At 44.2% G+C, this 27942-nt stretch overlaps 3 protein-coding genes across 9 annotated transcripts in view; 1 reads left to right on the top strand and 2 right to left on the bottom strand.

The window, feature by feature from the left end:
* Positions 1-6108, bottom strand: part of TTLL5 (tubulin tyrosine ligase like 5) — a 110370-nt gene extending 104262 nt beyond the window's left edge. For 4 of the 5 annotated variants that reach the window (XM_083610486.1, XM_083610490.1, XM_083610487.1 and 1 more), the window contains exons 1-2: positions 5788-5956; positions 4210-4376 (exon numbers count right to left, since the gene is read on the bottom strand). In XM_083610486.1, the coding sequence (XP_083466612.1) occupies positions 4210-4286 (77 nt within the window). In that variant the 5' untranslated portion in view covers positions 4287-4376; positions 5788-5956. Of the gene's footprint in view, positions 1-4209; positions 4377-5787 lie in introns of all 5 variants that reach the window. The other variant, XM_083610489.1, reaches the window with a different exon arrangement.
* A 100-nt stretch (positions 6109-6208) lies between these two features.
* ERG28 (ergosterol biosynthesis 28 homolog) lies at positions 6209-14813 on the top strand. The gene is made up of 5 exons (XM_083621697.1): positions 6209-6327; positions 7155-7311; positions 9423-9513; positions 12550-12668; positions 12946-14813. Exons 2-5 carry the CDS (start codon positions 7179-7181, stop codon positions 13023-13025), a joined length of 423 nt encoding a protein of 140 aa, XP_083477823.1. The 5' UTR covers positions 6209-6327; positions 7155-7178; the 3' UTR covers positions 13026-14813.
* The window catches only part of FLVCR2 (FLVCR choline and putative heme transporter 2), a 48425-nt gene continuing 31726 nt past the window's right edge, over positions 11244-27942 (bottom strand). Inside the window, exons 7-11 of one of the 3 annotated variants that reach the window (XM_083616237.1) lie at positions 27291-27396; positions 26865-26976; positions 25954-26009; positions 23080-23173; positions 16903-19047 (exon numbers count right to left, since the gene is read on the bottom strand). In XM_083616237.1, the coding sequence (XP_083472363.1) occupies positions 23093-23173; positions 25954-26009; positions 26865-26976; positions 27291-27396 (355 nt within the window). In that variant the 3' untranslated portion in view covers positions 16903-19047; positions 23080-23092. Of the gene's footprint in view, positions 12025-16902; positions 19048-23079; positions 23174-25953; positions 26010-26864; positions 26977-27290; positions 27397-27942 lie in introns of those variants that run through there. The other 2 variants (XM_083616239.1, XM_083616238.1) reach the window with 2 other exon arrangements.

Here is a 27942-nt window from a genome sequence, read left to right as displayed (position 1 = left end):
GATAGCAGGCCATTCAAGCATATGTTACACAAAGAAGGATACCAAAATGCTTGATAGTCTATGTAGTGCTGTCAGCACATCAATATTTTAGCACTCTCCACATATTCAATTATTTCAGAATTTAAAAAAATAGTGCACCGCATATACAATATGTCCACCAACATTAAATATTTTCCACCTATAGATGGAGCATGCAAATTATTATACGCAGCATGCTGCTTAGCTAGAGCTCACAAGCATATTTTCAATATGACCTACAAGTGCAAATAAGCTATTACAGACCCTTCACAAAAATAACCATTTGCCTTCATGTGAACACATGCCCAAGTCTAGGACAATTCTATCTATCTGCATAAACTGCAAGGAGTCAATCAATGAAGGTGATTCTACAGTTGTACACTTCCTTTCCCTTAAGTTCCTTTACACAGGATTCTTTTGATTATTAGAATCCCACATCACATGTCAGTATGAAGAACAATTTTGTGTCCTCTTATGCCCCAGGTTGTTCACCCTGAACGCTGAGCTGGGTCAAGCAAAGATGTTAAGTCAAATATTTTTCATGCCTACTCTAACACCTTATGTAAGTGGGAACAGAGCCGAGACTGAAGGAAGGTACTTTAGGCTAATTCCTGTTCTGAGGATTTACACTAAGGACACCACAGCTCAGACACTAACACTCACCCTCTTCATGACCCTCAGTTTCCTGGAATAACATGCTGGAGGACTGCAGTCACTGCCTAGAGAATAATCCAGACATCTATGCACTGCAACCAGCTCAGTATTGCTTGAAGTATACTGAGAAAGATGTCTGGACATGCAGACTGGAGATCCCTACAATTGTGGCACTGATCCCATACTATTCTGTGCACAGTGTGGTATTTCAGACAAAAAAGCAAATGCCTGCCAAAGCAGATTTGGGTGCAAGAAGGAAGGAAGATTTGGGCCTCAATAAGAAGAATACTGTACATGGAATCTCTAGCAGGATGTAACACACACACAGAGAGAGAGAGAGAAGATACCTGAAAAGTTTTATGGGCATTCCCACCCAATTTGAGGTGTGGTCCACGTTCCTTTCAAGTCAGCGGGCAAAACTCTTACTTATTTAAATAAATTAGAATAGCAGCCTTAGAAAAAATAGTGTTCACAGAGTATATCAGTAGTCAAATAAAAGACGGCTGAGAGAGTAAGGTTGTTCAAGTGACCAGATCAAGTTATTAATTATCACTTCTAGAACACCTACAGTCTAAACACTGTACAGATATTTAAAAACAAGTATACCTGCCCTCTAGCCAACAATCCAATAAACATACTACAAAAGTAAAAAGTAACCAGGAGGGAAGAGAAAATAAAGCAGTTTTCAATTCTTAATACTATGCAAATGATCTTATAGTGACAAGCTGGGATAGAAGCGCCACACATATTACTCAGGAATAGATATTGCTGCCACTTGTTGCTAGTAGCATGACTGGTTAGCAAGAGGTTTTTCCTCTATTGTACCATTTCTCTATGGCTCAGGGCTAACATTTTAGAAGATTCAAAACATACAGCATATGAAACAGGATAAGGTTCCCAAACCTCTTGTATTTCAGTATCATCTTCTATTTACCTGCAAGGATTGACAGATCCAGAGCTGCCCAGGCTCTCAGGTTAGATGGATGTTCAAGTACAAACAATTTGGAGAAGCTAAGAAATCACTTGATGTTTCTCATCTTCTCTAAACATAAATACAGATGAGCACAGATCACCACCCACTCTCTAGCAAGCAGGGTTTTATCTCACTTGCCTTGTACTTTGGATAAGAAACAACAAAGTTTTTTCCAAACCACAGCACAGGTGAGAGAATAACCTCCACCTTTCAGAATTCTCCATGCACTCCAAAGGACTTGGGAAAAGAGAGGGGGTTGGTGGCAACCACCAAAGGACCCATTAGTAAGTCATGGCAGTATCTGTTAAAGAAGATCAATAACAAGATCATAAAAATTGGTGATAATGAAAGATAACCATTCAGAAAGAAGCCAGAGCCAGCCAAAGGCATATTGCAAAGGGCGAAAAGTTGCCTCCCCGGAGTCTATTATACATACAATAGCTCAGCAAACCATTTAATCTTATTTCAACATCCTCCACAGCACCCTGAGGGCAGGGGCCTAGTTTAGTGGATGCAGGAAAGGTTTGCATAGCGCACCCACAGAGCTCTCTCCAATCTGACACCTGAGGCAGCTGTCTCACTCTGCCTCATGGTAGTAATAATAATAATAATTATTATTATATTTATACCCTACCCATAACTCAGTGATAGAGTAAGTGCTTTGCATGTAGAAGATCCTAAGTTCAGTCCCCAGCATCCATTTCAGTCCAGCTTTCGCCCTGGTCACGGGACTGAGACGGTTCTGGCCACCCTAACAGATGACCTCTGTAGGCAGCTGGATCGAGGTGGGTCAGGGCTGCTGATTCTTCTAGATCTGTCAGCAGCCTTTGACATGGTCGATTACGAACTTCTGGACCACCGCCTTGTCGACGTGGGGATTCAGGCACAGTCCTACAATGGCTGCGCTCTTTCCTTTCAGGTCAAGGACAGAGGGTGGCACTAGGGGAGGAGTCGTCGTCACGGCACTCCTTGGTGTGTGGAGTGCCGCAGGGTGCAATCCTCTCCCCGATGCTTTTTAACATCTTTATATGCCCCCTCACCCAGCTTGTCTGGAGTTTTGGTTTGGGCTGCCACCAGTATGCTGATGACACCCAACTTTATCTGTAGATGCACGGCCATCCTGACTTGGCCCCAGACACACCGATCAGGTGCTTGGAAGCTGTGACTGGATGGCTGCGTGGGAGCCGGTTGAAGTTAAATCCTTCGAAGACCCTTTGGCTGGGTCAGGACGACATGGGGCTGGTGGGCCAACTCCCATCTCTTGCAGGGGCACAATTAATGCCAGCGCCTTCTGTGAAGCGTCTGGGTGTAATCTTCGACAACGCCCTTTCTATGGAGGTGCAGGTTACAGCTACAACAAAGGCAGCATTTTTCCATCTTCGCCGTGCTAAGCAGTTGGTCCCTTACTTCTCTTGCCACTGTGATCCATGCAACGGTCACCTCCAGGCTTGATTATTGTAATTCACTCTATGTGGGGCTGCCCTTGAAGCTGACCCAGAAACTCCAGCGGGTGCAGAATGCCGCAGCGAGACTCCTTATGGGGTCCTCACCGCGGAATCACATTCATCCAGTGCTATACCAGCTGCACTGGCTCCCGGTGGAGTACAGGATCAGATTTAAGGTGCTGGTTTTAACCTTTAAAACCTTATATGGCCTAGGACCCTCATATCTACGGGACCACCTCTCCTGGTATGCCCCACGGAGGACCTTACGGTCCGCAAATAATAACATCTTGGAGGTCCCAAGCCTCAAGGAGATTAGACTGGCCTCGACCAGGGCCAAGGCCTTTTCAGCCATGGCCCCGGCCTGGTGGAACACTCCGTCACAAGAGACCAGGGCCCTGAGGGATTTGACATCTTTCCGCAGGGCCTGCAACACGGAGCTGTTCCGCCAGGTCTTTGGTTGGGGTCTGACGTCCTCTCCCCTTTCATAAGAACATGCATTACAGTGGCCTCTCAATTTTTCTCACAGGCTCACATAAGTTCAACACAAACAGCTGGGCCTGGTGAGCATTTAAGGTCCCCTACCCTTATCTGTGGGTTGCCATCTGACTGGATTTTATTCTGATCTTGATCTGATTTTAAGATGTATTTTAATTGATTGCCTGATTTTATGTTAATGTGTTATACATTGATGTTAGCTGCTCTGAGCCCGGTTTTGGCCGGGGAGGGCGGAGTATAAATAAAAATTATTATTATTATTATTATTATTATTATTATTATATGCTGTTAAAGGGTCAGAGAGCAAGAAAGACCTTGGAGAGTCACAGTCAGTCAGAGTAGAGAACACTGGACTAGATGGACAAACAGTCTGATCTGGTATAAGGCAGCTTTGTATGTTCATGTATGACTATTCCATCTTCCTGACTCCAGAATTACAGGAGAACACAGCTTTTCAGACTCTAAAAGAATACTCAGGTGCAAGTTGAATACTGATCTTTCATGCATTGTAACCAACCAACACCCCCCCCCCTTTTTAACGATGAGAAATAATCTTCCAAGTACGGATGATGAGATGCAAGATGTACAGTTTCAATATCATATACAGGTAGCATGTTAACTTACTCTGGTCCTTCCACCACTTCCTCTTCCTCTGAGGACGAATCTGTTTCTTCCAAGTCCCGAGCCATTCCAACGGGCATTTCCTGTGGACGTTTTCATACAGCCCAGAAACGGTGGCCTCTCAAACTCTCCCCCGTAGAATCAGTAAACCTATCCACCAGTGCTGTTTTCTACAACAACAACAACAACAACAGCAACAACAACAACAACAAAATGACTGCTTTGAGTAAACTGCAGATATGGAGTACCCTGGCATTATTTCCTCCCTTACAAAGAAAGTCAGGGTGGTGTCATGACAAGAGTGCTGAATCTGGATATCAAGAACATAGGTAATAATCCCCCTCAACCACAATACCTATGAGTGAAGTTACTATTTCACAATATTGCTGAGTGGATAAAATATGATACACCACCCTGAGCTTATTAGAGAAAGGGGAGGATACCAATATGAATAATTAATACTCTCTAACAGACCACCTTTAATATTGATCTAAGCCACATTTTCACAGGCACTTCATGCAGAAACGGCAACAGTGTCTCCTGCATTTTGAGAACGCTTATCTATTCTTACTTATTTTATTTGTATTTCTGTATAGTGCATGGCATTATCTTGATGCTCAGAGTTTTATAAATATACCTGATAAAATTAAATGAATAAATAACTGGCAGAAGGCTGTACTATGATTGCCTTCCTCCTCTACTTGTACTGCTATGGGAATCAACACTTAAAATATCCACTCCAGTCACAACCTGACAGTTACATATATCCTTATCCCAGACACGTTGACATGTATTGGCCACTAATTCACCGGCTCTAATCTACCGGCTTGAAAGATTATACAATATACCATAGACTGGAAGGGGAGAGCTGAGAGAGGCGCCTGTGCTGAAAACTTGCCGGTTGTGAGAAGTTCAACTCAGATTCAGCTCAGCACCGTTTCCTTATCAACTTTTTATTCGGTTCACACTCTCCTACTGTGACTTTTGGGGCTCTTTTCCCGGCAGCCCGAGGCAAGCTTTCTTACAGTTCCTTCCTCAAAATGAAACTCAAATCCCTCCCCACACACACAGCACAGTGGGATAACATCCCTCCGCAACCCAAAACAGCGGAGTTTGTTCAAAATACGATGTTTAATTTTAGTCAGGCAGCCCCAGGGATTGAGGTGCAGGGACACCGAGGGGGGGAGGGGGGAGACACTGCAAGTGGGTAGCGACGTCTCTCAGCCCCATGGCACACACTGTTCCCACAGGACGCATTTCCCCCACAAACGGGGTCTGTAGGGGGTTGGGGGTGAAAGTGTGAGGGGAAAGTCGGTCCTGCACGTGGCCCTCAGGAATCACCGATGTGAACTCCGCGAACTTTGCTGCTCAGCCCTGGCCTGGCCCTCTATTTAGGCAAAAGGGGGCTGTTGGGGCGAGAGGCGCCCCTCGCCCTCGGTTCCAAGGCAGGTCCCCCCCCCCGCTCGGTCCTTCCTGTGGAGCAGGGGAGAAGACGCTGCCGCCGCCCAAGCACAACCCGCCTGCCTAAGCAAGCTCTGCAGCTGCCAGCGCCGTCACTGCCGGGCTCCCCCAGCGCCCTACCTGCTGCTTCATCTCCCTTCGGGCCCGGTAGCCGCGTCTCCCGCCGGCGCTTCTCCTGTTACTACAACAACCAACAGGCAACCGTTCCCTCCCTCGCCCAAGACGCGTCTGCGCAAGCGCCGGCTCTCGGCTCCCGCCCGGGTTCCTTCCTCGAGCGCGTGCGCACAAAGGAACACTCGCCCGTTCGTTCGAACCTCTGCCTCTGCTAAGATGGCGTCTTGCAAGATTCCCTCTGTTAAAAAAAAAAGAAAGAAAGAAAATGAACCGAGGAGGCTGTAGCGCCGTCGGTTCTTCTAACCCCGCCTTTGATGAAAACGTCACAGCGCCTCAGAAGGGTTCCACGCGTGTGATTGGCGCAGTGGCTTACCCTTCCATGTGGCGCGGAGGAGAGGTCTAGCTATGGGCGTAGCGGCCAATCAGGGAAAGGCAAGCTCCAACAGTGCGCTAATCGTTGCGTAGAGTGCGGGGAGGCGGGACTGGTGCTTGCTGCTGCTGCTCTGGCTTGAGGGAGGGTGGAGAGCTGCTGCGGCTGAGGACCAGGTAAGGCGATGTAGGGTGTCCATTGATGGGTGGGGTTGCATTTTGGGGGTGGAGGATAACGAAGAGGCGCGATGTGGAAGGTTTGGAGGTTAAGCGAGCAGGTGGCATTGCAGCGTGGGAACTGAATTTGGGCGAGCTGAGGGCATTCCTAAATATGACAAACGTTGTAGGTACAAACGTTGGTCCCTTCCGTGGGAGAGGGGCGAGAATGGTTAATGCTAGGGCCAACTACAAGGCTGTAAAGAAGCGAGTTAGCTTTTAAAATCATCATTCCTAAATGCAATCGTCTAAACTGGACATAGCTATATAGGCACAAAGCTAAGCATCTTAATAGGAAAACCAACTGTGCCTCGTGCTCCCTTTCCCCCCCCCCCCCTTGGGCAGCCAGCTATCTCTGCTATAGATTAAATTAGGATTTTGAACATAAAATGATTTCTCAAGGCTGATCCTCTCTCCAATAGCCAATCCTAAATGTATTTACTGTGAAATAAGCCCCGCCGTGTCCGTTGTGGTTTAACCCCAAGGCAGCATGCAGCGGATCAAAGTAAAGACAGCTAGCTACCAGTCCTCTCTGGAAGAAAGGCCAGTGGCTTTGTGGACGATGCATGTGAGATTTCCATCTTTGTAATTATTATGGAATGCTATCGTATAGGACAAATTGGATGAAGGGGAATGATAAAATAAGCTTATGGCCCCTGCTGTCATTCTTATGAAGCCCCTTTACACTACTTTAGGAGGAAAGGTTACAGACATAGTTAAAGGAGGGTGACTGAATTATGATGCATGGAAGCATTGTGAATTCTGGATTCTGTCTTTGTTCCCATTAGCAGATTGTGTTTTGACACTTCAAGATGAGCCGTTTCCTGAATGTACTCCGTAGCTGGCTAGTTATGGTGTCCATTATTGCCATGGGGAACACAGTGCAAAGCTTCAGAGATCACAGTTTCCTCTCTGAGAAACTATACACTGGCAAGCCAAGCCTCGGTAAGATGCACAGGTTGTCATTTTTGCACTCAAGAAATGCTGGAACCTTAATCCTGGGTTATCTTGCCTGAGATCTGAAAATTTTTGTTCAGATTTCAAAATAACCCACCTTCTGCTTACTTAAACTTCTAGAGGTGGCTAGTGCTATTTTTGCTTGAACAGTGACAGCTTGAAGACTGCTAAGCGTGTTACAAATTTAGGTGAAACGCGTTGTGTGCTTTTGGTATACCAAAACCTCAATGATGTGTAAAAAAAGAGGCTTGTGTTTGTTTCACTATTTGTACATGAAAGGGAGAGCAGGAGCCCATTATAGCTTTCTGGAGCATGTGTATGTGATGAAATAAATATAAGACCACATAGTTGCAAATGTGTCAGACAGCCCTTAGGAACATAGCTTGCAGCTTTATACCAAATTGATCCATTGGTTCACCTATTTACTCTTTACTCTTGCTGGCAGTGGTTCTTCTGGGTTGCAGACTTAGGAATTTTCCACCCCTACTTGGAAATGCCATACCTTGAACCTGAGACCTTTTGCATACTATGCATGTGCTCTGCCATTGAGTTAAAGCCCTTTCCATTAATCTCCATTTCACCCGTAGTGATATTCTGTCACCTCATAATGGATTATTGCAGAAGATAGTGCAGTTCCATATCCACATTGGAGTGGTCTCAAGCATTTACTGCAGTACTAAAACAAGCATTTTCCATGGGTCCTTATGGGCTTATTTGCACAGTTCCACATGTCCTTTGATTCAACAATCAGCCAATCCACTATATTTCCCCATCTAAGAAATACAATCTCAGACACTTATGTAATACAATTATACTCACAGTATAAGAATAGTCTAGCAAATCCTGTCATATTATGAGCTTTGGGCATTTCCAGATATTATGGTCCATCTGAAAAGACTGTGCTGCTGGCACTGAACCACCCAGATGACATCATCCCAGCAAAAGTTCCCATTGCAGACAATCACTGATGAACAGCATTCAAGCCACTAACCAGAATTGTTAGTAAAAGGTATCTCTTAGCCCAGCAAGTGCAGATATTATGGATGTCTTTTTATGCAGAATAGACCTTATGATAAAGGCATAGGCACCTATTGAAGCACTGCCTGGCACATTATTAAGCTCTTCCACACCATTTTGAATTCACTGCCACCTTTTCTAGATTTTTGTCCCCTTCAAAGTTATACATGCATTCCTGTCCAATGCTTTTTTTTAATACATTTTTTAAGACTAGTCCTTCCATCCCAAACACAACCATGTACCCTTATGTGTAGAGACAGGGATCTTCCGGCTTCAGCTAAAGTACCAGTAAACCAAACTTCAAGTAAACGAGTAGTTTTAATTAACTGCCAGTAGCATTTTCCCTGCTCCCTTGTGTATTGATAGTAGCATTACTCCATCATTTGGAAAGACCTTGACCCCTACAACGCTTTCCAACTCCATTAGTCTTGAGTCCTATCCATACCTACTGCTTAGCTTTGCCTAGACTGGGAGAGTATCAGAAAAGATAGTTACCCCCTGCCTGTATATACGTAAAAATGTATGGTTGTTATGCTGCAGTTCATGTGGCTGCCTTTGCCAACTCCACCATGATGGCAGGCAGGTGGACGACTTGGTGGCAGGCAGCCTAGGCAAGCTGCTTAAAGGGGAGGATGTGCTTCACAGAGCGATTTTGCAAACCACTTTGGAAAGCGCTCCCCAAATGGTCGTCCCCCTCCCACCAGTAACCATGGCTGCAATAAGGCTTAATGGAGAAGGGCAGGTGCTTCACAGAGTGGTTTGTTAAATTGCTTGGTGAAGTGTCTGCTTTGTTGTTAAGCAGGTTTCCTTGGCCACTTGCCTGCCATCATGTTGGAGTTTGCCAAACTGCTCTGCAAAGCCCCTGACCCCTCCTTTAAAAGATGGTGTGGGCTGGCAGGAGCAATTGGCAGAGGGGCTTGGGCTGAACTGTGGAGGGGGCTGTGAGGGGATGGGTATGGGGTCAGCGAGCATAAAGGGAGGTTGGTCATGTGCAAAGGGAGGAGGGATGGACGAAGGGGTCAGTGAGCGGAGCAAGCGGGGCGACAGACCCTAGTAATTCTATATTTGTTATCTCTACACAGTAAATGGCCTCCAGGCTCGGACCTTTGGCATTTGGACCTTACTCTCCTCTGTAATTCGCTGCTACTGTGCCATTGATATCCGCAACAAGACGTATGTACAATAAATGCTAAAGGGGGGCGGCGGTTGTCTTGCCCACCTCCCAATCATGTCCACACTTGGGTGCCACAATAACTCTTTTCTATTCCCCTATAGCTGGGGTTGGTAACCTGTGGCCCTTCAAGTGTCGTGGCCTCCACCTCCCATCAGACCCAGCCAGCATGGCCATTGGTCAGGGAAGATGGGAGTTGTAGTCCAACACTTATCTGGAGGGCAATGGTTTATTTATTTACTGGTTTTTATACCACCTTTTTGCCAATGCACTAGAGCCGATTTACAATTTTACACATCTTATACCAGCAAATGAAAATAAAACCCTCCCCATGCCCTTCTTCTTCCTTCACACGTGGCTGATGGTGTTGGTTATATGGGAGGAGGGAATAATCTGGCTGGTGCAGACCCTCATGGTGTCACTGCCTGACTCCCTCCCGGTTATCCTAAACTCTTTTATCAAGCAGCTTGTACAGTTGAGGCAACAAATGTTATTTTCCTGAAATGCTTCATTTGCACAGGCATGAAGGAAAGACTGTTTAGCATAATACTGATGCAAGATCAGAATGTAGGTAGTTATTCTATAGCACATGTTTGTTTAGAGGTCTGGAATAAAAAGTGCAAACACTCTAATTGGGTATTCGCCCTATCTTTTGGTGATATTTGGATAGCTCGCAAGTACACTTTCAGTCATCTTCTGTTGGAAGTTGTTTTTGGAACTTCTATTCCATTCATATATTTTGTGTTGGTGATTTCCAAGAAAGCCATATGCATGAATGGACTGAGCTTATGTTTCTATTTGGCTTGACTTCAGCATTAGCTTGGCACTGTGTGTGCTAAGAGACCTAGTTTGCTTGTCTGAGAGGTCAGGAGAGCCTCTGCGGGAGGCTTAAGATGGGACAACAGTCTACTGTCTTGGTCTTGAACTGTCAGTGGAAGGCTTCCTGTGATAAAAATAACAAACTGTTAAAGGAGCAGTTGATGGATAAATGCAAAGAGCTTTTGAAGCTGGTAACCTTTTTATAAAAGAAAAGCAGGTGGTAGCATTTGAGGTCTGGTTGGACAGTTGCTTGGAGAAATTTATAAAAATAGCAAGTTGGGCATATGGGACCTCTATAAGGAAGCACAGCTCTGCGTTCACCCACAATAGCTTTCAGTCCTCTGCCATAGACTGCCTGCTCCTGATCTTGACATTTTAAAAAATATACCCCCACAAACCCCTTTCCCTTGTTGCTTGCATTTTCATCACTCTTTCATCTGCATTGACAGGGTTCCCTTCCTTTGCCTTCCTATTCCGCTGGCAGATGAAGCAAAGTGACAGTGAAGCACACTTACCAGAAAGTTAAATTGTACTGAAATCAGTAAGACTGACATGTTTATAAGCATCAGGATGAAGACCATTCTTCCTCCTTTCCCCCCTTGCCCTCCATCACCCCAGTCCTGGTTAAAGCATCCTCAGTTACACGAAACTGGCCATTTACACAATTTGCAGTTTGATTTTAGTTGCACAATCTGCTTTATTTATTGCATATCTAGAGCAACCTTTCCTCCACAGAGCTCAAGCTGGCATACACATTTCTCTCCTCCACATTTTATCCTCACAACAAGATTAGGCTGAAAGATTGTGAGTGGCCCAAGGTTACCCAGTAAGCATCATGGCTCAAGCTGGGGTTTCAACCTTGATGGCCTAGGACTGGAAAGCAAATGGCATACAGTATATAAACATACCAGGGTTTTCGTTTCTATTTCATATATTTATTTAAAATCACCATGATTGAAATAATACATTTGCAAACACAATTTAAATGTCACTTATTTACAGAGAAAAATGTGGACTTGAAAGCACAGATTAAGTTTCACAGGGCAAGGTTTTTGGATTGCAATTCTTTTTTTAACTGCCAGTGCTGCAAACATACTTAAAGTAAAATGTAGCCATTTCGTCCTCATTCATTAGTAATACTTCCATGGCTTCAAAGCACTATGCTGTCCCCATTACCCTCTGTGCAAGCATAACTGATCAGAGTTTAGTTGAGGAGTCTGTTCCAGAGATGCAAGCCAGCTCACCCTCCTTCCACTCTGTTGGCTCGACAGGAATAATGTGTGAAAAGCCACAGTAGCTCTCTCTTTTTTTAATCATCGAAGTTGGCAGCTTCATCTCCCATTTCCCATAGTGGCAAGGAACTGCATGCTGAGAGGGAGCTATTTGTACTGTGTCATTCGACAAGGTGAGATGTACTTTTAAAGGAGAACAGGCACTCGGTCTGTTTGCTTCCCTAGAGTTACGCGGCAAGTCTGAAACCTGTCCCCAGTTCTTTTCCAATTGTGATGTCAATTTAGCCCTAATAAGAGGGATTTAGATAATACCAAAGTAATTTTTTACCGTGCAGGTGAGTGAGCAATGCTGGGATGTACTTCTGGGAAGACATAAAGGGTTGTGCTGTATGTGTAGGTTTTCAACATTTTGATGGTAAATCGAGGGTCACTTCAAACCTGGTTATTCTCGAAGTCACTATACTTTTAAAATAAAAAAATCCCAGTTGATTTTTATCCATCTTGCTTTAACCAAAGCAATACCAGCTACCACAACTTGGTGCACCCCTTGCCATCCATGCTGTTAATCCTATTAATCAGCCTGGGGAAGGCCGTATATCCCATGTGGTGACTAGTGGGTGGAAGATGGACTGAACCAGCTCATCTGAATTGCCATTTGAGCAACGAAAGAGGCTCTCTGTCATTTCCAAGAAATGCAGAAGCCAGTCTAGCGTGTACCTGTATTACCAGATAGCCAGTGTGGTGCTTTCCAGATGTTCCTAGACTCCAATTTCTATTATCCCTGACCACTGGCCATGCTGGTGGGGTCTCATGGGAGTTGGAGTCCAACAGCATTTTGAAGGCATCATCATATTGGCTGTCGCTGACATAGTGCAAAAACGTGAGTGTGTTTGCTTTGTGTATTTTTTAACTCCTTGGCTCTTAATTTCTTTGTCGGCGTCTCTCTGTGGCCTGCAATAATTCTCATTTTTTTGTTCTCTCCGGCAGCCTCTATAACATCACACTTTTCACCTTCTTCCTTGCCCTCGGCCACTTCCTCTCTGAAGTGTTTATTTATGGCACAGCAGCTGCAACAATCGGTGTCTTGGCACCCCTAATGGTGGCAAGTAAGTAGAGCCCATTCTTTGGTGCCTGGTGCTTGGCTTGTTAAAGCTGTGGCCTGCTTTTCCCCTGAGAAGATCACAGACTTACCCTCACACTTTCCCTGCGATGGGTTGGTTGGACAGGCTAAGTGACAGTGATATGGCCAAAGCCAGCAAGTAAGCTTCATAACTGAACAGAGCTGAAATGGGGGTTTTAGTAACCAAATGCAACTAGCGCCGCCTAAAGATGTAGAAGGGGTAGCAATGTCCTCTGCTCCCTCTCATTTTCCATCTGTCTCAGGTTTCTCCATCCTGGGTATGCTGATTGGGCTGCAATATCTTGAAGTAGAAGCAACATCGCAGCTCAAGAAACGGAACTGAAGTTACGGATCCCATATCAGCCTCCCAGCCATCGTCCAGTGTCTACTACCACATTGCCTCCTTGACTTTCCCTCCTCATCCCGTACCCTGCAAGTGGTCAGATCGTTCTTGGGACTTCAGTCATCCTTTCTTTTGTTTGCCGTTGATTTTGATCTGAACAGGCAGTACTTGACCTGCGACCAGTGGCAGATGCGGAGCCCTGAAGAGCTGTTCTAAACTGGGTGTGGGTTTCCCTGGTGGAGGGCGCCTTCCTGCATTGCAGGGGGTTGGACTAGATGACCCTTGGGGATCCCTTCCAACTCTATGATTCTTAAAGCATCCTCCGTTCTGGTGGTGGGAAGGGAAGAGAGGGCTATAGATATCTTGCCCCCATCACCTTTGCAGGGCAGGGGAAATGTAGCGCTGCCCAAAATCCAGTGGAGACTGGTATTGTGGGAAGAGGCCAGACCAAAGTCATCATGGCACATAGTAGCTGTGTGTTTGTCCATAAGCATGGTTTTTCAATAAACAGGCAAAAATTGTGCAGAACTGCAGCTTCTTTTTATCTGGTAGGGAAAAGGAGAGATATCAGATTTTCTGTCTGTCTGTTTGTTTGTTTGTTTGTTTGTTTGTTTGTTTGTCTGCCTGTCTGTCTCACTCCTTAGCAAGAGATAACATGACTTTTTGTATTCTTCATTTTAGGTTCTGGGGAATCTGCTTTGGCAATTTTCCCTTAATAGAATAGGCTATAGTTCTAGATAACGTCTCCCTATTCCCCTCACCTGTCCTCTCATTCCTTCCTAAGGTAGCTGTGTACTTCCTTCAAGTCTCCATTTGGAACACTAAATTCAAGCGTAAGCAGGCAACTTCTGTATAGTACTGTTCTTCACTGCCTTATGAGAAGAGCTAGACCAAACCTCAGGCTTCGAAAAGAAGCTTGGCATAGCAAGCTAGTTAAAAAAAAAATACTATTGCATAGTTTTTGGGTGATAGAAGTAGGAGTCATGTAGAACAGAGGACTTGAAGAGACAAGTAGAGAGATTGGATTCTCACTGCTGCTACAAAAAAAAAAAAGGCCAGGTCACCTCCTCCTAAAATGTTGTCTTATTAACTGGAATGCCTGCTGCTGAAGTCACAAAGATGAGGACACATATGCCTCTCTTTATTAGAGTATAGCATATACGTGGACAGAGTGCTGTTGTGCCCAAATCCTGCTTGTGGGTTTCCCACGGGCAACTGGTTGGCCATTGTGAGAACAGGATGCTGGACTAGATGGGCCATTGGCCTGATCCAGCAGGCTCTTCTTTATGTTCTTATAGGTTTGTTATAGGTTAGTCCTGGGCCGGCCCAACCTAGAGACAAACTAGGCAACGGCCCAGAGTGCCAAAATTCCAGGAGCATCTGCCTCAGCTATGCAAATGCCTTGGAGAGACACTTGTGAAAGAGATGCCCAGAGGCAGCTGACCCCTTCACAGGCTGAGTGATATCCCCTGCATTCTAGGTATCTTAGGATGGTGAGATACTAACCTATTTCATCAAAGGGTCAGGCTGCCCGTTTTCATTTTGGTGCTGAACAGATCTTTGTAAGTTAAGTTGTCCTTTCAATCGGGGTGGTGAACGAATGCTAAAGGGTTGGTTTTCCCTTTTTTAAAGTGCATGCTAACAGGTGAAATTGGGATTCTGATCTTGTTGGTAATGGTGCTCAGTATTTAGTCCAGCTGCTCAGTATTTAGTCCAGCTGAAGTAATTTGCAATGCAAATAAGTATACTAAGCTACTGAAACTGAAAATAAAAATTGGAAAATAGTAATGCTGGTCTTAATCATTTAATGTGCTACTCTTAGGTTGTTCAGCATACGGTGGAACATAAGGAAGGCGAGATTTTAGCTCTCCCAAGGCAGTGCATCTGACTTACTTACGGAATATCGTAATATAGTATGAGGGCCATTTCCCTCAGCATCTTTTGAGGCTGCACAGCTCTTGGAAAGTTGCATTCCAGGTAGCCCAACTTGGAGCAAAGCTAAAAGTACTGCTAAACATGCTGCTAGAAGATGACGGTACACTGAATTCATACTACACCAAACTCTAAGCTTACGCAACATTGCACTGTATGTGTTTCATTGCACAGAAAAGGGACTAACTAAAAAAAACAAAAACCTAGAAAGTGCATCAAGTATACATAGTGCTCCCGAAGTTCATAGGTGAACATATGAGCATGTCTGTGAGCCAACCAAGCAACAGCAGCAGCAAGAAAAAAAGCCAGAACAAACGTAGACAATACCATTGTAGGTCACAGAGAGGCAGGATGGAGCTAGAAATCAGCTGTAGCATACAGAATTCGGATCCTTAACTGAGGCATCTGGCTTGGGTGGTACTTGTTTCTAAAAATCTTTTATGAAAACAGACGAAAGGGATTTGGCCTCTTGCCAGGTATAGCCACCTTTGAACTGCATCAGCTCACTGGATCAGGCATCCATTTATAGCTAAGTAAACAAGGCATTTGGTGTCAGCCCAAGCATGAATGATGCTATCAGAACATTGCTGTATCCTAACTGTTTGAACTTAAAAGACTAGCGCAGGCGTTCCCAGACTGTGCCAGAGCACTAGTTATTTAAAAGACTCTGAACCCAAAGCACCCACTCACAGAGGAGCACCCCCCCCATGTTACTTTTTCCCAACACCCAAAATAATAGACACAATAATGGCATTAGAAAGGGCAGTAATCAGAAACTGCTCAGTGAATATTTTAACATCTCAGACACCGTTACTGGCCTTAAAGGATCATTTGTAAACAAATGTTGAAGGAAGACTCCAGCGTGAAACCAATTAATTGTAATTTAGCAAGTTGTTAACATTTATCACTTGTGTGGCTAGAAGCAAGTTAGTGAGTTTTTACCCTGCTAATTTCAAGTGCTAATTACCTGACCAATAACAGCATCTTTGTGTTATCATCTATACTGTTCTGTGAATAATCACTGTAATTATTTACATAAATTCAAGTTTCAACACATTAGATTTTTTTTTTACATTTCATTTCCCTCTGACCTCAGTGTTCCTCTAGTGACATACCCTTAGAATTAAGTTCAGTTTGTTTTGAATAACAGAACTGAAAAAGAGCTAAAAATCCACTTCTGGTTACCCAGAAAGTTACCCAATATAATTGCGGAAGGTGGGGGAGAGATTTTGGTGCTACTATCAACAATAAGGAGTTGGAAATCCATTCCAATCTACTACAGACCACTCAGAGACCTATCAGTAGATACAGATCTATCTACTGCCCCTCTGACCTTGTTGCGCCACAGATTTATTCGAAAACGGGTGCACTAGTGACTTTCTTGCAATTTGCTTCTAACGTTCACCTTTCCGAGCTTGCAAAAAGTGATGAGCAAAGCAATCAAGTGAATTAGCTTCATGGGTCACTTTTGGGTAGTTGGCCAATAAGCCAGAAAAGATAAGAGCAGATTGGGGGGGGGCAGGGTTTGCATGGGCTGGGAGAGTTAATACTTCACCATAAATTTAAAAGAAATGCTGCATGTGTAAGAACCTGCCAGTCCCAGAACCTACCTCTTCAGATAGGCTCTAGCACTACCCTGGATAAGGAAATGGAAGCAGTATGTCCAAAGAGAGTGTGTAGGCAGGCCTGAATGAAGATAATACAAAGCCAGGCGTTGGATCTATGGTTCCTTACCTCCAATTAATGTGAAAGCCTCAGTGCTAACTTCCCCTGTTTCTATGAAGAATGGCCATACATTGCCTGGGTATGAATAGCTAGACCTCAAACTAAGAAGTTAGCAGATACAACTTACCTCCATCAAGCTACAAGTTTAGTACCATTCAGTGGAAAGACAAAGTTGTGGACAATCCCTGAGATCCCAGAGATACAGAGGAAGGTGAGTAGATCAGTTTCATCGCATTTATTTTATTTGTATCCAACCCTTCAAGGAGCTCCATGATATGCTCTTCCCTGTTTTATCCTCACAAAAACAACCCTGAGAGGTAGATTGGACTTAACAGAGAATGGAGGACCCAAGGTGATGAATTAGGCTTCATGACCAAGCAGAGATTTCAACCTGGGACTGCCTTGGCTCTCCCAGATGAGTTTGGGGGCCTTGTTGTGAATGAGGTTAAATTATAAGGATACTTGTCCAATTTAGAAGTGCTATGGGGGCGGGGAGCAGAGTGTTGTGCATTTGTTCTAAAACCATCAAATGCTCATTGGTTTTAGAACAGTATTTGAGGTAGCACTATGTAGCTAATGTACACAAAAATACATTTTTTATAGTTACACAGTGCTTTCCAAATAATAGCAGGACACATCCTAGTCAAAGAGCTCATAAACCAAGCCCAAATTCCCAATACATTGGCAACAGATACTATACAACACGATCTGAACAAACAATGAAACTGAGAATTGTACAGGTATTCGGTAGAACTTGATGCCTTCAAAATGAAGGGAAATTGCACTCTAATTTGGAAATGGCACTTCTCTGTCTCAGATGATCGTGGTATGCATGGGGTGGGGGATTTCTGTATGGTTCAACTCATAACCGTTTCAAAATACACAAGGTTCATCTTCTGTCCATAAATTAAACTGCACTTTTCCTCCCCTGATCAAAGGTGAATTTCCATGAAATATATCTGGTTTAAATAATTTCCATAAACCACAAAGCTAGCCACTGCATACTGTGATTGCTTCCAACAATGGCCTGTTTCTCTGAAACAGCCATCCTTAACAAATTTGGTAATTTGTTGCCCAATGGTTGCATTTCCAGTGTTTCCTGTGTTGTCGTCCTGTGTTTTTTCCAGACCTGTTTTATGACATTTTTCCTGCCTCTTGCAATAAAATGCAATTGCAGTTACTGCTTGTCCTGTGTGAGCTGGCAAAACATTATCAAGGCTTTTAAGACTTCCTACGCCTTTGATGAAAGTTTCCTCCAAGTTTAATTGCTTCTTGTCCAGCACTGCTGGGACAACTAGTGATACGTTATACTTTTTGGTTAGCTTATGTTCAGGGGCTTTAGTTACTGCTTTCCTTACATCGTTTTTTTCCTCTTTCTTTGAAAACAGTGTTATTTAATTATAGAAGAATAAAATGATACAAGGGAACCAGTAATTAAATTTATGCACCCCCCCTCCAGGAAGAGTCAACTTTTAATTAACATTGTAGGGGCTTTTTACTGAATAGGACTTACTTGTGAATAAATGTTACAGAGGTCTATTTGAAACCTCTGTTTTATTGCTGCTTCCAGTCAGTTTGTGGAAAAGCAGTATCTCAAATAATACTAAAAAGCTGTAGCGTGGAAGCAACCTATGACAGGCTGACCTTTTCAAATATTCTTTAAAAACTATTTTCCCCATAACATTTCTGGCGTATTGCCATAATTTGGGTAATAAGAGAGCATTCTCATTTCAAAACTTTTGTCCGTTACTTTAAAAAGAATCTTCTCTGGGCTTGATTTACTAAAATATAGTCTACCAACAGGAAGTTTTGAAGGGGAGAAAGCTTCCCGGTGAGGTCTTTCCCCAGTGGCAAATCATGAGTTGCGCTTCAGTTTGGGCTGCTCACAGAGCAAGTGCTTTCTTGTTCTCCCTGAGGAGCAAGGATCTTCCTCTGGATCCATTTCATATCCCATTCAGTAGGTCTGCTGGACACATAACAGGATTAACAAATGGTCGCTCTCAATCCATGCAGTGGAAGAAACGCTGGATTCAGTGATTTGGCTGCAATGGCCAAGACAAGCTATCTTCCGCTGAGCAACTGCTGCCTTTGGTCCCTTGGCAGAAAGGGCACCAGGACACGCCACCAGGACAGAGGAGCTGGCTCAGGTGAGGGTGACTCAAGTCCTGTGCATTCCTTTCCAGCAGCAGCTTCCTAGATTGTCCTCAGATGCTGGGCTACACCAAGTGTAGTGGGAGGTACAGATGTCAAAGACGAGAATGGAGGTTGTTGGTGGCGCCAGCTGGTCCTCAATCTCCCACCATTAGAATTTTGATTCCTCATACAGCGGCACAGTGCTGGTTTGAGGCACTTTTCCCAATGTCTTCTGAAAGTCAGAGAGAGAGAGAAGGGGCACAGTCAGGGAACCCACTACCAGCACCAAGGTTGCAGGTTCAATCCCTGTTTGGGACAGCTGCATATTCCTGCATTGCTAGATGATCCTCAGGGTCCCTTCCAACTCTACAATTCCATGAATATATGAATATATGAGAAGCATTGCTGCTCTTGCTTTGGGTCCAAATATCTCAAGAGGAAAGGAGAGATCCCAAAGAAGGACAAGTACATTCCATTTTCTCTTACCAACGGTGCCTAATCCTTGCTGCTGCTCAACAAAGGTTACAAAGCAAAGCCAGGAAGAAAGAATTCACCCTTAGCTATGAAAAGTGAATTTCATAGGGGAGAATAGTGCTTGGGAGAGCTCTGCTTTCCAGAGTGATGGGAGTATCAACCCCCCAGAATTGCCCTTCAGCACTACCATTTGTGATGCTAAGTCTACTCATTGCCTTAATCAAAACAGCACAATCCCAGGTACAATGTACCCCATCTGAGAAGGCAGGGGCTGATGGGAATTGTAGTCCAGAACAGCTGGAGGGCATCAGGTTTGTGAAGGCTGCAATGATACATTTGCACCAGGAATGCCCTTTGAGCCGTATCTGTATCCACGCTGCAGAAGCTAATACTTCTTATTCATGTAACAAGTATTTTAAAATCATGGATGGGTCTGCAGAGAAGGAAGTGGTGCAGGAAATTTAGCCAATTACAAGCTACAAACTCTTGCCTTGTTTCTGTCTCCTGACCACGCACGCCATCTGCCTCATCAATTCCACACATTAAAAGGGTCTGGCACCTCTCCACAAGGAAGCTTGCTGGTGCCTAATGAAGTTATCCATTCATAACAGTAAGGGCATATGCACATACAAAGTGGGTAGAAATATATGGAAACTATTTAACTGTCATGGCACAAAGAATCCTTGGAATTGTGGTAATTCTTTTTTAGAGGAGCATGGTTAGGCAATGTGATGTCCTCCAGGTGTTGTGCCAGCCACCACTGTCACTGGCTAGCAGTGATAGGAGTTGGAATCCAAGAAGCATTTGGAAGGCACCACATTGGCTACCCCTGTTAGATTCTCCCCACTGCCTTCGCCAAAGAGTGAAATTCCAAGATTTCCAGGGAAAAGGAATGAGTCTGTTGTGCTCTAAGAGTACTGTTGACCCAGGTCCCACAGAACAGAGAATGATGGAGGTAGATCATTCATCAGGACTTGGCAGAGAGCAAAGTCAAACGTGCTTGCTACCTGTGATCAACCTGCCTTCCATAGTTAATCTTCAGGAAATTGATGCCACATAGGAGACAGCAGTGTCTCTGTGTGGGATAAACCTATCCACAAAGAGTGGAGTTTTTCAAAACGCCACAAGACTTTACATTCTTCCGGGACAGGTGAATATTTGCAGTTGCCTGGAGAGGCAAATAACTGACAACTAGAACAGCCATTCGCTGAAGGTTAGGGATCCTTTCGTGGAGGGAATGGTTATGTATGCAAGGCTGCCTCTCTATTTTCATCAAACAATAATTATGGCTCAGTCATACAAATTTCCAATAGCATGCCAGTGAACGTTGTTAGAACTGAGGTACAATAAGGTTCACAGAGTATAGAGAGTACAGAGTTATTCAACCCGTGAGCCATCTGAAGGCAATCCTATATAGGGAAGTGGTTTTTTATGTTTAATGTTTTATTATGTTTTTATATATGTTGGAAGCTGCCCAGAGTGGCTGGGGCAGCCCAGTAAGATGTGTGGGGTATAAATAGTAAAGGGGTTAGCAGCAAGGAGGGGGCGAGCGAGGGAGATGTGGGGCGGCAGGGTGCCCAAATGGGGCAGGGGTTATATGACAACCCTAATCCGGTGATCTGTATCAGACTTCCCCAACCTGCCCTCTTCTCCCCCCCTCAAAAAAAAAAGGTACTAAACAATTGTGCACAGTCTGTTACAAAGATTAGAACAGACCATGCTTAGCTGAGCAGAAGTAAAACAAAAATCCCCATCTGCCTCACAAGTCAGGGCCTACAGATCTTTGCATTCCTTTATCACATGCTGGTGGAACTGGTCAGCTGTGCCAGAATATACTGCACAAAATGGCAGTAGATAAATAGCCACCAGCTAGGAACCTGCTTCTAGGTGTTAATGCCCAGGTCCAAGCCTCAAAATGCTAACACACTGGTATATTTATAATGCATCTCAAAAGCCTGGCTCATAGTGCAATTGTCCCAATGATTACTTGGTAGGGATTTAAAGCCATTTGGTACTGAGGAAACATTGCCTAAAGGCTCCATCTGTGCTAGAAGAAGCAGGGAAGGCCCTGTCATTCATCTGCCTGATGGGAGGGAAGGAGTCCAGCTGCAGGGCCTTAGCCTGAATGAAGGTTGGGGAAACCTGGAGGATATACAGAGCCTCGGAGAGAACTCCAGAGAATATCCTGGGATAACTAGGCCTTTAAGTGAGGGCCTGCCATACAAAGAAGGCCTTAGCTCTTACTCCTACGCCATCTTCAGGCTCTTCATGAGTACCATTGACTAGACTCATAAGAGGGCATAGAGGCATTCTAGGTATACTTCGCCACGTTTCTCCACAGGAAGGCCCCAGGAGTCTGGGACTTAAGCGTGCCAAAGCTAACAGCACAGAAGCCAGGCACCCCAAGGAAGGCGGCCAACAGGAGGGCTGTACTTATTGCTGGGACATGGTGGAAGATGGCCTGTGAAACAGAAAACTATCCTTTTGCGCTTCCACCACCACCTGAGATGCTTCACCCTGCCTCATTGCTGGGCCGGCTCTGCTCTCTTCGACAACCTTCCAGGGGGCACATGCCAGAGGTTGGCAAGGCAACTCTTATCTTCCTATAGTAGGCCACACTCCAGCCACACAAATGTTAAGAGGTTTCTGCACATACAACTCCTCCCTCCGGTAAGCAAGAAGCCTTGTTACAGCTGAAGGTATGCCAGCCAAGCAGAAGAACTGGAGATGGTGCAGAATAGGTCCAGTGAGGGGTGTAGCTAATAAGGTGATGTGGCCTGGGAAAAGCCCCAAGTGCTGGATGCCAAATGGGAGTTGGGGAACAATAAGCAGAAATGCATTCATACATTTCCAATCTTGCATCTTGTTTGGTCCTGATTTACCATTACTAATGTCAGGTATGGTGCCTGTGTATTGAGTCAGAAATATACCTGAAGGATTTCAGAGTCTTTGAAACAATCAAAACATCATTCCATCCTGCAAGTAATGGATCAGGCACAATAATGGCTTAAGATAGCCGGTATGTAAACATGTTACATTTTGCAAGCAGCAACGCTAAAAGTCATGGTAGTGCAGCATGTTTTCATCTCAGGATGTCCTTTGCACATGAATGGCACCTTGAAAGATGCATCAATGTTCACATATCGATTGCTCGCTACTCTACAGTGAGCTTGCACATATATATAACCCCCTCAAATGCCATGGATAGATTTTTTAAATAATTGTAAATCTAGCACTTTTCTGCAGCCAGCCCCCTTCCCACCATGTTTTTACCCGTTCTTGACTGCTTCAGAATTCAGCCCAGCATTAAGAAATTCATTACTGCATCCAGTGATTGCCTCTTCACCAACAAACTTGAGAATGGTGAGCAATAAATATGTGAGCACACATTTTCAACAAGGGGAAGGTAAGCTTTAAGGAAAGATAGATAGTCAGATGAAGCATATTCAAGCACGTACTTAGCGGCAACATGAAGGTCTCTTCAGGAAAAAGCATAGAATTAACGTTGCAAAGCAAAGTGCTTTGAGAATTGCAATAGTTATTTTACACAAAAAGGCACCAATCCAGTGGCTGTTCTAACTGGAGGACTTAACATTCCCTTTGACAATTGCTTGGTGGGTGATCAAATTTGCATCATAGGCCGAATCCAGCATGCTGGATCCAGTGAGTGTGCTTTTCCCCACACCAAGCCCTTTCTCTACACATTTTGGCCCTGCAACATGCCATTGGTTTGGTGCCAGTGCCATCTCACAGAAAGAGTTGTATAAGCAGGTTAGTATGATTCTCCTACCTTAGTCTGAGAATTACTGATCAGGGATGGGAAATGATGGAATTAAGGTACAATGTCCATAATTCATTATCTGACAGTTACTGCCCTGGAGTCTCTGTAACAACAGCCATATGTCACAATCCCAAAGAGGGGCAGAATTAAAAAAAACAGGAGGCACAGACAGACAGGCAGGCAGGCAGGGAATCGTGATGGAATAAGCTGGTGAAACTCCGCAGAACTGAAAGTGAGTGAGACTTTTGATCACTAAAAATTCCACAGAATGTTCAGCTTTATAAGCCCTGTACTCATTCCAAGGCAGCAGGAGATCTGATTAACCTAATCCCTGAAGAATTATGTAGTCTCAATGTTAAATAAATTCATTTATTTTAGCTTACTTCTCTTCTGCCAAGTTCTTTCACTTTAACTAAGGAGGCTCCAAATGTTCACATTAGCATTTTGGGGTCCGAAAGTTATATATTCATGTGGAACAATGTGTCCCCTCTTAAAATAAAATAAAAACCAGTTGTGCATTTCTCACTTTTGCTTGTGATTCTTCTGAAAACCACTGTGCTCCACCTCTCTGTCGTTCCTTCAGCACCATGTTTTTCCTCCTCTTTTACAACGTTATCCCTAGCAATCAGGGATCATGCAGCAAACATGATGGTGCTACAATGCGGTGTCATTAATCAAATTTGGTACTATCAGAACATCACTGGAAAGTAAACAAAGCCAATTCTGAAATATGTGTTAGTGTTTTACATTGTTTGTAGGTCATTTTATTATTGTTAGCCACCCTGGGCTCCCTTTGGAAAGAAAGAATAAATGAAAGAATAAATGAATTCAAAGTGAAAACAATGCTTTCCACATCACATTATCTTTCCACATTACCCTGGGCAAAGGAACACATCAATAGGCTGAACGGGTGCCACAGAGAGAGGAGCATTGATACCACTGTTGCCTGGGCTGCTGCCAAGCAACGCATGCTATAGCACAGGGGTGGGGAACCTTTGGCCCTCCAGATGTTGCTGAACTATCATTCCCATCATCACTGGTCATTGGACATATTTGCTGGGGCTGATGGGAGCTGTATTCAGCAATATTTGGAAAGTAAATTTCCCTCCACTACTGTTGCAGTCACTCCTTCTCCTGGTAAGACAGCGATGACACATTTTGAGATACCCTCCCCACCCCCAAAGAAAAACAAAAATCAGGATAACAATGTGAATTAAAGGAAACTCCTCTCTTTTGGCTTAGTCCTATTTGTAACTCCACAATTCAGAATCCAAGACCAGAATCTTCATTATATATTGCAGAAGAGAATCCTTCATTTACCCAATTCAGCATGACCTGATTCAGAGTTAGAATTGCCTTTTTTTCCCCCTGGTAGAGATTCTGTCCCTTTTAACAATTGCGTAACAGGCAAGTCGTTCCTATCCTGTATCCCAGGAAAAGGTTCAGTTGCTGAATTCTTGCCTGCCACGCAGCTGTCTAGAGCACAGGTACCCTGTCAGAAAGTTCACTGCATAAACTAAATATTTCAATATTTGGCTTTACACAGAAGAATCACATAACTGTCACTGTATCAAGTGCGGGGAGCTTAAACATTAGGGAGTTATTTGAAATTTGTTAGTTTTGTTTGCCTTTTAAAGAACTGTCTTCTGATGAAGATTTAAAACATAATGATGACCCAGGTTGTACTAAATATGTCTGTTTTGAAGTATTGAGTACAGGTAACTTGCAACTCCTGTGCATTTAACTTGTGTTTTACACACCTGGCAAAAAAATAAATAAAAAGAGGGCAGAAAGGAGGGAAAAAACTTTGGCAATCCCACCCGCCTTTGAACCCAATGTATTTTGACTATGTGTGTTCTTGGCTTTACTCACTATGCCCAGAATGTAACCCCAGGGTAAGTTGAGAGTCACCTGTACTACTGTGCGTCTGCTACAAAACTTTTCCAAAGATATATGCCAGATACAAAAATCAAATAGTCAGAATATAGACAACAAAAGTAGCAAGGAGAACTTTGGAGGAAAAGCTTATGGAAAGCAGAAATGCCCATCTGGTTCCTGTGCCCAAGGGTCAACTTACAGGCACAGTATCTTAGAGATGGAAAGGATCAGTAGCCCATTCCTCAGCTGAAAGGCAGGATCACCCACCCATCGGACAGTGTGCCCAGTGACACCTTTACACTGTGAGCACCATCACATCCACCCTCTATCTTGGTGCACTGTCCCATGGATTGCATAAGCCCATCTAGTCCCTGCAGGGCTCTTATTATGTTCTCAGAAACAATTATCAGGGATGCTGGGAGTTGCAGTCCAGCAACATCTGGTTCCCTAGTCCTAAATGAATTTAAGATAAGCCAGAGCAGCTCCCTGCTGGAGCCTCCATCATCCCTCCCAATCTGCTCTGGAGGGTCCGCCAACACTCATTGGATTTGGGGGACCCTCCATGGCACATTTTGGGTCACATAGTGGGCAGGTAGGAGAGTAGTTTCAGTGTGCACAAGTGAAGTCCATTGTGTGAGTAGGACACCACCCCTGGATATTACCCATGATCTTTCACCTTTCTTTAAGCAGCTGTATTTGCATTTACTTAAGGTTACAAACAGCCTAACACTGGTCTGGCTAGTGCACCAGATGTATGCCCTCAAACAGAGAGATTGCCAGCATGTCTCTCTCAGTACTCGCAGCTGGTCCCAGGCACATGCCACACTTTCTCCTGGAGGAAAATCCAACAGCATTCAACCGTTAACAACCCAAACCTGGCACAGCTGAGGCAGCAACAATACTCCCTCAAGGTGGCACAGTTATTCATCATGATAATAGCAAAGGAGACTCACAGGTGGGGACGGTTGGCCATAAGCTACCAGCATAAATATATGATTTACTCACAGTCTGTTCATCGCGCAGGTTGGCCTGCTGTCTCCGGAGATCTGCTTTGATGAAAGCTGGGGCATTGGAGGAAGAGAAAACAGAGCCAGGAAGTCACTGTGTGTTGACCATAAGCAGCTCTTCACAGAGCAATGGAGCTCAAGGCAGGGCGATATGAAGAACATAGCTTACGATTCAGAAAGCACAACTGAAGTAGGGAACAGGGTCTGTCCTCTCCATGGTGGAAAATAAATTATTTTTAAATCTTAGAACATCTATTCCACTTCTTAAATCTACTCCACTTCTTAGCCACCCAAACAGGTCCCCAAGGCAGCTTCCAGATTAAAAGCACAATAACACAATAAAAATACAACAGGATATTAATTCAATTATTAAAACAGCAGCATGGAAGGACACAAAACAACTGGGTTGGCATAAATAGGGCTATTGGAGAAAGAGGATTTTCTTTGCATTTTAATGAGAAAGGTACCTAATGCTCACTTCCTGAACGTACATGCAAACTGAAACACAGCTATTTTACTTGCAAAATTGTGTATGTGAGTCAAAACTGCATACAAAAAAAATGTGTTTGTTAGGAGAAATTTTCACTCAAAGGCATCTCAGCCTTTTGGATAAGAAACCATCCTCTATTTTTTAAGACGGTTATGAATTATCATGAGGATTAAAATAATAATAATAATAATGATGATGATGATGATGATGATGAAATGCTACAGAAATGTGGAGTACTGAGTTTAAGACTGAAAGAGAAAATAACTGGAAGCCATCCCTAGGTTAAAAATAACCAATCAAAGTGATTCAACATTACAGTCCTACCCTAAACCTCATTACTTTAAGCTGGGGTAGAAATACAAGAGTTGTAGGAAGCAGGAGCTGAAAAAGGTTTGACAATGATTGGATAGTGTAGTTACCAGTTATAACAGTGCCAACAAACAGGAAGCTGCAGAGGAAGAGGTTTCCTGCTTGAGTTCCAAAATGTTCAAAGATCTGTGCTTGGCTAATGGTGAAAATTATTCCAAATATCTGAAACAAGATCAAAAAAGAGTTACAAAGAAGAAACAGAAGAAAGCTACTGCAGCATAGTCTGGCCACACCGCTATGCCTAGCACACTGGCAAAGCTAAGCAGGGTCCAATATGGTTTCAAACTGGATGGGAGACCATGTGTTGAGATTCCTGCATTGGAAAGTGTTCAGAGTCCCAACTCAGAGTTCCAACTCTACAATTCTATGATACCACCTTGAAGAGCTGGATTCATCAACAGAATTCCTGTGCAACAGCAATGCCAAGCTAAGAAGTGAGTCTGTTTACCTGCTATATTTTCTGAGCACTAACTCACCTGTGCAGCTACATTAAGAAGGCCCGATGAGGTCCCTTCCGATTCTGGGTATGTCAGTTCTGCCGCAAATTCAAAGCCCAGTGGTAGGTACCCAGTCATGAAGAAACTGCCAGGAAAGATTGGCAGGGAGGAAAGCATCAGCAGCTGCAAAGTTTGGGACATGCAGTTTTAAAGTGAGGGTGCTTCTCCAAGCCCCACTTCAGTCTCAAAGGCATAACCCTATTTGCTTCCCCATGGCCAGGAGCAGCTGGTGGTGCAGAGCAGGATGGCATAGCTTACCTTGCTTCCTATTAGTTACTGCTGGTAACCAAGAGGGCAGGGAGTGAGGCTGCAGGGAAGTCAGTGCAGTGCAGACACAGCAGCAGAAGTGTCTGATTGGCCGTGCGGCAGCACCTGCACTGCACCAACCTCCCAGATGCCTCGCCTCTTTACTGTCAGCAACCTCCACATTGGGAAGCCAAGTCAACAACAGCACCCCACCCCACCAGCAGCTGTTGCCCATAGCATTTCATTCAACCACGCTCTGCAGTGCAAGATGTCCATGGTCAGCAGAGACATGAAAGGACATGATGGCTGCTATGCATATCCCAGAGTTCTCACTTTGCCTGGGTATCCATTGTTTGTGGTACTTTCTTACTCTTCACTCCACTGG

This window comes from Podarcis filfolensis (assembly GCF_964270895.1).
Source record: "Podarcis filfolensis genome assembly, chromosome: 1".
In the NCBI taxonomy this organism is placed as follows: domain Eukaryota; kingdom Metazoa; phylum Chordata; class Lepidosauria; order Squamata; family Lacertidae; genus Podarcis; species Podarcis filfolensis.
This window is presented reverse-complemented; position numbering and strand designations above follow the sequence as displayed.

Coding starts and splice junctions, on each gene's coding strand:
- ERG28 (XM_083621697.1), top strand. CDS start 7,179: ATGAGCCGTTTCCTGAATGTACTCCGTAGCTGGCTAGTTATGGTGTCC. Junction 9,514..12,549: donor ATTGATATCCGCAACAAGAC/GTATGTACAATA, acceptor TCTCTCCGGCAG/CCTCTATAACATCACACTTT. Junction 12,669..12,945: donor GGCACCCCTAATGGTGGCAA/GTAAGTAGAGCC, acceptor CATCTGTCTCAG/GTTTCTCCATCCTGGGTATG.